Below are 11,091 nucleotides of genomic sequence, written 5' to 3'. Positions count from 1 at the left end.
TATTTGGGCTTCGTGCCAGCTATTTGAATCCTTCGGGGATTGTTGTTGATATTTCCTCACTGTTTTTAAGACTCAGCCAAGTCTATTTCGCTTTAACACTTGAAATGATATTTTTAATAATATTTTGGGCTGAGCATCATGTTTTACTGTTGCCAGAGTGGCTTGTGTGATCTTTGACTGGGTAAGGCCGAGGGCCTGTATTGTGAGGATACTTTTGGATCGGGCTGCACGCCGCAGCAGTGTTATACTGATATTGATATGAGGCCGAGGGCCTAGATTGATGCCACGAGATGGCTTGTTATTGCGCTTGGGCCGTAAGGGGCCCCTCCCGGAGTCTGCACACCCACAGTGAGCGCCGTCGACGATAAACGGATCGGGCTGCACGCCGCAGCGATATGGGGAGCGGGCTGCACGCCGCAGCGGTACTAGTACTGTTTTGTGTGTTTACTTTATTTTATTTGCTTGCCTTACCTGTTGTTGTGCTACTTCATGAGATATCTACCGGATTGCCTAACATTATCTGTTAATTGAGTGTGGTGCCCGAGGGGCGGACTTCTGTGCTAGCACTAATTGAATTGCATTCGTTTGCATACTGTTGAAAAAGTCATTTTCAAAAGAGGTTTTAAACTGAGCTAAGATATTTCTAAAGATTTCACAGCTTCACTATTTTTCTCAAAGGGTTTTACACTGCTCCTATATAGCATGATGGTTTGCTCTACGTGATTTCTTACTGCTCAGTTGTTATTTACCCTTATTACTCACTGAGTTGGAGTACTCACTTTACTCCCTGCACCTCGTGTGCAGATGCAGGTATCTAATCACCCGGTAGCGGGTTTTGGCTGATCAGAGGCAGAGTTATATGAGTGAAGGAGGTGACTGCCAGCATTCGCAGCCGTATTTTCCTCTCTTTTGTTCGTTATTCCGGCTATGTATATTTTAGACCTTGTAGTGGATTTACATTCTGATAGATGCTCGTGACTTGTGACACCCCGATTAGGGCTGTGTGGGGTTGTAATTCCGCTAATTAATTTTATTAAGTCACATTTTGACTGTTATTCATGTTTAAATTATTTTTGAAAAGACGAGTTGGGTTAGTTGGCTGGCCTCGTCTTCACGAGAGGCGCCATCACGACCAGTGCGGGGTTTGGGTCGTGAGAGGTGGTTTTCCCCTCACAGAGTTAGACAGGAGACTTACCTCGCTCCGAAGTTCCATAACTTGCCCTAACGCCGCTCTAACACCTCAAACCGATGCCCGTCGCTCCAAAACTAGTCAAGCAATATGAAAACAATAAAACTATACTCTAATACTCATAATAAATCAATTTATAACAATTCTCAACTCCGCTCAAAAAGTCAATAAAGTCAACCCTTGGGCCCACCTGTCCGGATTCCGAAAATTATTGAAAATAAATATTACCCATAACTCATATAGTTTGTATCCATAAAATCATCCAATTTCGTCCATGAAATGACCTTCAAAACAAGGATTTACCATTTCTCAACTTTGGGGCTCAAAATCTCAATTTTTACAATCCAAACACAGATAAAAAATAATAACCAATCGAAATAATCATGGAGAAACATCAAAATAAAGTTCAGATATTTACCCCCTTGTTGAGACGAGAACAACGCCGCGAAAATCACCTCAAACGGGGCTCTAAAACTCAAGATATGCCCAGTATACTAAAATTCTCGGTTTAAAATACTGTCCAGGCGATTTTTCTTCTTCGCGTTCGCGGGAAAACCTTTGCGTTCGTGAAGAGAAATTCTTCGCGTTGACCGGTCAACCCAAACTTCCTTCTTCGCGTTCGCGAAGAACAAAGTCCGCACCAGAAATCAACAATTTTTTCCGACACGAAAATGAGCATAACTCTCTCATACGATATCGGAATTTAGTGATTCTTGTTGATATGACTCCGTAATTAAGATACGGATCTAATGGTTCAATCCAATCACAAATCAAAGGTCTATTGTTCAATATAGTACCCTTTATGTCTAAAGAAATAACGTTGAAACATCAAATAAGAGTACGATACAATCCAAACACACCCGAGGCCCCCGGGGCCCCATCCAATCACACCGACCCACTTCATAACATAACACGGACCTGATCGAGACCTCAAATCATACCAAATAACATCAAAACTATGATTGCGCATCGATTCAAGCCTAATGAACTATTGAACTTCTAACTTCCACATCTGATGCCGAAACCTATCAAATCACGTCTGATAGACCTCAAATGTTTCATACAAGTCACATTTGACATTACGGACCTACTCCAACTTCCGGAATCTGAATCCGACCCTGATATCAAAAAGTCCACTCCCGGTCAAACTTCCAGAAACCTCTAACTTCCAACTTTCGGCAAATGACCCCAAAATGACCTACAGACCTCCAAATTCACATCCGGATGCGCTCCTAAAACCAGAATCACCATACGAAGCTATTCCTAGGCTCAGAATTCTAAAAACGGACATCGCTTATATTAAAATACACTTCAACCCAAATTTATAAAATTCTTTCAAAATGCCAACTTTTTACAATAGGCGCCGAAACGCTCCCGGGTCATCCGAAACTCGATCCGGATATATGCTCATATCAAAAATCATCATACGAATCTGTTGAAACCTTCTAATCCCGACTCCGAGGTCGTTTACTCAAAAGTCAAACTTTGGTCTCTCTTCCAACTTAAAGCTTCTTAAATGAGAATTTGCCTTTAAAATCAACTCGGAACTTCCTGAAATTCAATTCCGACCACACATGTAATATAATACCTGAAGTGAAGCTACTCAAGGCCTCAAACCACCGAACGGCGCACTAGAACTCAAAACAACCGGTCGGGTCATTACAGGAGGTTGCTCTCTCTTAGTAACAATGGTGCTTTATGCTAGAATACGAATTAAAAACGTGATTAATTGGCAAGAATAAAGCAAAAATATGTAATCACTGTGACCAGATCGGTTATTGTGGGGACTCCTTTATAATTCAAGAGGAACTAATACGTGTTCTTTCTATGCTAATTATTTCGATAAAATATTAGCTAAAAGAAGATTATACTAATTAACCTTTTTCTTTTGTGTTAACCAACAAAATTTTACCAATTTATTCTGCTAATATTCTCATCTGAAGGAATACAGATTTTTTATTAAAAAAAGACACATAAATAACTTATTTTAAAAATTGTGTTTCAGTTTATAATAAATATTAAGAAAAAAATGTAAAATTATGAAAATGATGATAGTCGATCCTAAAGCTAACTCAATAAAGAAAAAAGCTCTACCTCACAGAAGTTCTCAATATTCTATTGTTACTTTTATTAAAATATATTATTAATTGTAATTATGATTTTATCCAACATGACAGCACTTATGAAGGGTAAAAGTTAGTTAGCATCGCATATTACGATTTTTAAATAATAGTATCTATATAGTAGATAAACTAGACTCGTATATCTAAAAAGGTTTAGTGCGGACATTGATCCTTAAATCATATCCCATAAAAATTATGGTGAATTCAAAATATTAAATATTAACTAAAACCTTAAATGTTTATATAATTTTAACATAGATTTATTTGTTGAAGGAATATCTTATTATATAAGGCGATTAAACTAAAACTGAATATGTCGACCAACGTTAACTCTGTGGCAAATTACAACGAAAAAAGATAACGCTTATTATTTTGTCTAGTTGAATAACTTTTAATTACTTAAAAGTTTTTATATGGTGCCTAACTAATAAAATTACTTCAATCTAGAAATATAAAATAATTAGTCCAAGTTATTCATTTGACCGCTCGGCCAAAAATAATTAGATCTATTATATAAATATTAAAATTTATGTAGATTATATATTTATATTAAAAAATTATACATTTTATCCGTTATTTTTTTTGGAGCGGTTATACTACATAATTTTCTCTAAAAAAATATATAACGGCTATCATCTATTTTTGAGAAGACACTCGTTTAAAGAAATGAGAAATATGTAAGTGTTATAAATAGAATTTTATTTATGGTGAATGTTTATATTTAGATAGATTCTAGGGTTTATTACTTGGTGGCTAAGTCACCCTCTCCCTATAAATAGAGGGTTCTATTCTATTGTAATTCATCCAATATCAATAAGAATTCCCTCTCTCTACTTTTCTCTGCAATACTCTTCTTCTTCTTTTACTGTTTTATAACAGTAAGTTAAATATCTCTTTTTTCCTTAGGAAAAGAATTTCTTATTAACTCAACCTTTTACTTTCTAATTCTAATACCTTTTATAATGGGCTTTTAAAGTTTGGGCTCAAACGTCAACTAATGTTTAGGCCTGTAGTCGTTTCAGCCATCCCGCCCAGATCCACATCAGCATTGGTCACTAAACTTTACAAAAACCCTAACACACACCGAGTCGCCATTTCACCCGCCGTGAGCACAAAAAAAGCTCAGTTTCCCTCATCAAAGAATCCTACTCTCTTCTTACTTCTCCAATTTCAAGGTACTTGCTTCTATGTACCATTTTCAGATTTCATTTACATTTTTCCTGCACTTGCTTTTACCTCCTTTTTTTTTTTTTTCTCGTGTTACTTTCAATTTATATAGCTAGCTTTTCTGTGGTTTTATTTTTTGTTCAAAATCTGTATGTTTTTGTTCGTGGGAAGTGTGAAAAAGATGGCAAATTACTGGTGAATGATTGTTTTATGTCAATATTAAGTATTGATGATTCAGCTTAAGCAAGTTATATACTTGTGCTAATTATGTGCTGTTTAATTACTTTATTCGTTCTACTACAATGTTAATAGTTAAAATATCACTGGTGTGTGAGTTTGGTTTTTTTCCTTGGGTTTAAGCTAAGCACTAGTTTCTTTAAGGATAGAGAGAAATTCTTTTAGAGAACCTATAATGCACTGGGATTGCTAGGTGAGATAGGGAGCAGTGAAATATAGGGGCGATAAAAAATAAACGAAATGTGTGATATGTGGTCGCAAGATCGGCCATGGGGACATATATACTAGTCTATTTAATCCATTTGGTTATCTAGTTTTCTTTTTGTGCTTGCGGGTTGCTGTCCACACGGTCATTTAGGCCGACCCTAACTTGTTTAGGACTGAGGCGTAATTGTTGTTGTTGTTCTTGGGTGTTGTCCAATTTGATGATTCTTCTCGACATGAACATAGTTTCAGTGCTTTGATGAATCATGTCATTTGACATTGTTATATGACAGAGATGGGCGAGGAAGTTAAGGGAGCTGTTCCAGTTCCAGAGTCAGTGCTGAAGAAGCAAAAAAGGAGTGAGGAATGGGCCCTTGCAAAAACGCAAGAGCTCGAAGCTGCAAAGAAGAAGAGTGCCGAGAACCGGAAATTGATCTACAACAGAGCTAAGCAGTATGCGAAGGAGTACGAGCAGCAGGTTGTTCTAGCTCAATTAACCTTGGTATATGTTCTTGTTTTCAGTGTCAAGCCTAGTAACTGGCTGTCAATTCCTGTTTTTAGGATAAGGAGTTGATTCGTTTGAAGCGCGAGGCTAGATTGAAGGGTGGTTTCTATGTTGACCCTGAGGCAAAGCTGTTGTTCATCATTAGGATCCGTGGGTAAGAGCTCTTACTGATGCTCTTTGAGAACACTGGTATCATAGTGGTACTCATTATATTCAATTTTTATAGGATTAACGCTATGGCACCACAGACCAAAAAGATTTTGCAGCTTCTACGGTTGAGACAGGTAACTAACTACTTGTTTGATGGTTTTGCTAGAGAAGTGCTAGGATATTGAGTTACTGTTAGAACACTCTAGGTAGTTTAAGAGCAATAAGTTAAAATTAGATTAATTTTTGACCTATATTACTTTGATTTCATTTGTTAGTTTCTCTTGTTTTACTTGAAATATACCGCAGAAATGCTCTTCTTTATTATTGTGTCATGACTTTTTCAAAAATCTAGAACAGAATCTTTGTTTAACATGAAAGTTACCGCAAATAAGATTTCACTTGGAACAGTACACATAGGTTTTGTTGCTGTAGTTGCTCGAACTGTTTGATCTTCATCCAAACAATTATGGTGACTCATTCAGATTTTTTTTTTGTTGTACTTCATGACTTTCATTGTCCTTGAGAATGACTTTGCACTTTCTTTTTATCTTGATTTTGGTGAGGCAGATCCATTTAGATTTTATTTGATATCTTGAGTTTAATGTATTAGCATTCTTGTTGTTACTCTTCCATTATTCTTATTGTGTAATTCTCCTATTCTCATGTTGATGGCAGATCTTTAACGGTGTCTTTTTGAAAGTCAACAAAGCTACCATGAACATGCTTCACAGGGTTGAACCTTATGTTACCTATGGGTAGGCTATAACTTGAGAGCTTTGCCACTTCCTGCAGCTTTTTGGCTGATGTATCTGTTATTTATGTGCATTGCTTTTCCTATTTCAGTTATCCTAACCTGAAAAGTGTTAGAGAATTGATCTACAAGAGAGGTTTCGGGAAAGTTGACAAGCAGAGAATTGCTTTAACTGACAACTCTGTCATTGAGCAGGTCAGTTTCTGAAAGCGCTTCACGTTTTTATAATTGAACGTTTTTTCGCGTTTTGTTAACATCTATTTGTGCTTGTATACCTGTCCTCAGGTGTTGGGTAAACATGGAATTATCTGCATGGAAGACCTAGTCCATGAGATCTTGACCGTAGGACCCCATTTCAAAGAGGCCAACAACTTCCTATGGCCATTCCAGCTTAAGGCACCTTTGGGTGGACTCAAGAAGAAAAGGAATCACTATGTTGAAGGAGGTGATGCTGGTAATCGCGAGAACTTTATCAATGAACTTATTAGGAGGATGAACTAAGTCATCTGGCAATTTTGCTTTGTTAGGAGTTATTTCATCTCATCTTTTTAGACCATTCTGGGGTATTGGAGTAAAAAACAGCTTCAGATTTTCTGCCTTCATTTGAGACTGTTTAGAATTATTATTAGAATATACGACAATATTTTTGGTTTCTCCCCAGGGAGCTCGTCTATGTTGAATTACAATCCCTATTTAGTTTTTGCAGTTCTTGTGCTTCGGTGCCTTGAATGTGATTCTACAGTTTTCTTTCAAAACTTAAGGTGAATTACGAAATGTTAGGATGAGGTTTCAGAGGGTCAAGATTTTGTGGAAACTTTCTGATTAAGAGGAGGTTTCAAATAAGATCTAATATTATAGCAGTTTCAAGAATCAGAAATTCTAGCAAGTCTTCTGCTTTAGTAATTTGATGACAGAGAAAAGAAAACTGGCCTTTGATGTATTACTAAAGAACTTTGTTTTCTGCATTTGGTGTTATTTCTGCGTCTAGCTGGGAATGTTTTGGACTTGCCAAGTATATCATCTTTCCTGGTGCTATGGTTTTAAGGCGTTAACCTCTGACGTTGTCTTGAGGTGTTTAGAGGTTGCTTTGTCTGAAAAGAGTCAAACTTTGCCTTTAAAACATTGGTGTGATGGCAGATCTAAATGTTGTGCTCCCTCCCTTAAATTCGGTTCTAAAAAGAATGGCATATTTTTATATTTAGAAATAATTTAACTTTGTTATAAATACAATTATATTTATGGTGAATGTCTATATTTAGAGAGATTTTAGGTTTCATTGCTTGGTGGCTAAGCCACCCTCTCCCTATAAATAGAGGGTTCTATTCTATTGTAATTCATCCCAAAAATTCAATAAGAATTTCCTCTCTCTCTTTCTCTGCAATATTCTTCCTCTTTTATTGTTTTATAACACGTTATCAGCACGAGACTTTAACCAATTGAGTAGAAGATTTGGGATTGAGCATAATGATTGTCAATTATTCCATGAACTTCCTTCATGATTAAATTCTGGATTTAAGTTAAGTATTTTACCGTATTTTTCTTTTTTATTCTATACTTTAATTTTAAATACAAGCAAAGGCAACAAAGTTTGATTATAACTCTAATGGAGTTTGTAAGAAATTATAACCATCTGAAGTGGTAAAATTTCTATGCCTCGCCATGATCAAATTCATGTATGATTGTGGGCAAAGAATTGAAAACCCGTCCCATTGAATTTGCTCCATTCTCATTCCCTTAAGAGAATGTGATAACAGTATGTGATAAGTCTGAAATAAGACAAAATTATAACTATAAATGTATCAATGGATATGGACGTGGCAATAGACGAAATTATAATCGTCATCATTTGTGGTAATGAGAACAAATAAGGATTCTCAAAATAATCTTTCACTCTGTGAAAAATATTTGTCATCGATTTGACATGAGATTTTTTAAAGCACATATAGATGATTTATGGTCCATTCATGATGTGAATGTGACAACATTTGATTTATGAATACATATTCATTCTTCAAAGAATATGAACGTGCTAGTGGTAGTGAATATACCGCACTCACCTCTAAAAGGAGGTTGGAGATGATATAAGAAAATAATGTCATTATTATGGCATGAATGGTCATTGGTCACGTACCTATTGTACGCCAAAATATTTTGGCATTGTGATTGTTAAAAGACAACGGTAATGCAAGAACAGATCTTGTATATAATTTTGACCATAACCATAATGGTATAACTTTCTCTTTAAAAGAGATATTCACCATATGGATGTTGATAAATATGTGGTAGTACCAAATTAATTGAGAGCTCTGGAAGAGCCAATTATTACTATTTTGGAGAAACACAATTGATTGCCAATAAGGTATTGTGTTGTAGTAAGTCTCAAAGAAACTTATTCAGTTTCCAAAGTATACGCGAAAGCGATTGATTATATTGAGACTATAAATAAAGGAAAGATTTAATATCTTCTATTACTACAACTTGTAGCGGGGTAATATGTATGTGAAAAGTTACCCGCTTTATTCTCCAATTTGTACTACATAAACAAAAGAATACCACAATGAAGTGGATATTTATTGATATAAAAACCTATATCATAATAAACTTGAAGTTTATTCATAATTGCACACATCATGATGTAAACCTGAAGTTTATCAATATTGATAATTTATTCAGTTGGCATAATTGGTTTTCCCATATCAATTTAAGTATGATGTGCAAAACATAAAAGAGAATTCACATGGGTAGATATTAAAGAACTAGAAAGTTCTTTACGAATTCTCTTACATTGCTTGTTTTCATTAATTAATAGACCAATTAAAATTGGGATTGAATCCCATGAATGCTGGAAATATCAAAGGTGAATATGGGCACATTCACCTGCCATGTATACCACATAAGATGCATCTATGAGATGGTTACATGTGCGATTATTATTAACCCGCAACCTGGCCGATGTTTGCGAGGTAACTTGGTCAATAATTTAATTTCGAGCATAATTTCCAGATTTTTTATTCAAGAAGTTCATCTTGATAAGTTGGTTTACATCACAATTCGTTTAGCAAAATGATTTATTGAGTGCCTCCACTTAATAGCTAAACTATTGCTTATGAGAACAAAGTTATCTATATCAGTTTGATATAGGTTATATACGAAAGTATATTACATTCTCCCCTCACAAGTGGTTCAGGGTCAGGAACCAAATAATTCCATCTTATTATAATTGATGTGCGGTGCATATTTTGATTAACACCATAACGCACAAAGATGAGTTCTCAAAGTTGAGGAACCAAGTTAGTTTTTCTAACATGAGGGGGAGACAAGATACAACAGTTGAGAAAAAGTTACATAGAATAAATTATCATTTATACATCTAGATCCCCGAATAAAATAATATGAACTTGAAGTTCATAAAAGGGATAATTCATGTGCAATTTATTGCAAAGCATGCCAGACGCATTTGCTGACCCAAAGAAAGTAACTATATTCTCATTGCAAATGCTCTTATTAAGTCCTAAAAGGACAACGTCTATGGTACGCTTAAAGCATATAGACAAATCAGTTTCAAATAAACTTCTTAATATAGAAGATGAGCAAATGATCAAAATGATCATAATAAGGAGGCAAGTGATCTAGAAGATCACATGACATAACACTTCATAAAATCTCAGGAGAGATTCAGGTACCTGAAATATGAACGAAGAGATCTCTATGTCATGTCTTTATGAAAAATAAGGAGGTTGGAACCGATATAAAATGTTTGTTGACGACATCTATGATAGCGCTAAATATATATATGAGGATCTTATGTCTATAGAAACAATTCAAGTAGAATTGGTTTCATATGAAAGACATGTTGTTTTGGACTTGCAGTTCAAACACTTGAAAGTATAAAGTTAATGGTATGTGCAATCAGTTTTCGATATCTTATATGTCTAGCATGACATGAAAACTTGATATGCATCTAAAGTCTATTATATGGCTTATATGACTTAACAATCCCTGAAGGATTTAAATTGTTAAAGCATATAAAATTCATGGTCATGAAGTACCACTTCCTTAGTGCAATTTGTGCACAAATGTATCTTGCTATAACTATATGCATGATAATATGATAGCAAGAGTTTTCACCCCTATGTGAAGATATTGAAATGATGATTCCAACAAGATCATATGAAGACAATACATCTATCAGGGATGATGATTTCAAGGTGAAACAAATTCGTTGAAGTTAATATGGCTGATGTTGTTTATCAAATATCTACCAAAGATCTTTTGAAGATGGTGCACAAGATTGGGATGCGAAGGCTCAAGGATGTGAATTGACGCTCTCATCAGGGGGAGTTAATGCGCGTTGCATTCTTTTTCCCTTACAAGGTTTTGTCCCACTGGGTTTTCCTTGCAAGGTTTTTAACGAGGCAACCAATAGGCGCATTTCTAAACATGTGTACTCTTTTTCCTTTTCTAGAATTTTTTTCCCATCGGGTTTTCTTTTAGTTAAGGTTTTAACGAGGCACATTATCTGTTGAATAGACATTCAAGGGGGAGTGTTATAAATACAATTATATTTATGGTGAATGTCTATATTTAGAGAGATTCTAGGGTTCATTGCTTGGTGGCTAAGCCACACTCTCCCTATAAATAGAGGGTTCTATTCTATTGTAATTCATCCCAAAAATTCAATAAGAATTTCCTCTCTCTCTCTTTCTCTGCAATATTCTTCCTCTTCTTTTATTGTTTTATAACAAACTTTAATTTTTTATTTTAC

General features: G+C 35.3%; 1 protein-coding gene across 1 annotated transcript; it reads left to right on the top strand.

Annotated features, from left to right (window-relative positions):
- On the top strand, positions 4,295–7,040 carry LOC109213463 (60S ribosomal protein L7-2-like). Its single transcript, XM_019377266.1, has 7 exons — positions 4,295–4,487; positions 5,214–5,398; positions 5,482–5,579; positions 5,652–5,709; positions 6,251–6,330; positions 6,419–6,521; positions 6,612–7,040. Exons 1-7 carry the CDS (start codon positions 4,310–4,312, stop codon positions 6,825–6,827), a joined length of 918 nt encoding a protein of 305 aa, XP_019232811.1. The 5' UTR covers positions 4,295–4,309; the 3' UTR covers positions 6,828–7,040.

The sequence above is a fragment of the Nicotiana attenuata genome, chromosome 2 (genome assembly GCF_001879085.1).
Source record: "Nicotiana attenuata strain UT chromosome 2, NIATTr2, whole genome shotgun sequence".
NCBI classification, from domain to species: Eukaryota; Viridiplantae; Streptophyta; class Magnoliopsida; order Solanales; family Solanaceae; genus Nicotiana; species Nicotiana attenuata.
Note: the sequence above shows the minus strand (reverse complement) of the source record. Positions and strands in the feature narration are given on the sequence as shown.

Bases quoted from the DNA above. Each gene is read 5' to 3' on its own strand.
- LOC109213463 (XM_019377266.1), top strand. From the start codon at position 4,310: ATGTTTAGGCCTGTAGTCGTTTCAGCCATCCCGCCCAGATCCACATCA. The intron at 5,580-5,651 runs GTAAGAGCTCTT...CAATTTTTATAG, and splicing joins TTCATCATTAGGATCCGTGG to GATTAACGCTATGGCACCAC. The intron at 6,522-6,611 runs GTCAGTTTCTGA...ACCTGTCCTCAG, and splicing joins ACAACTCTGTCATTGAGCAG to GTGTTGGGTAAACATGGAAT.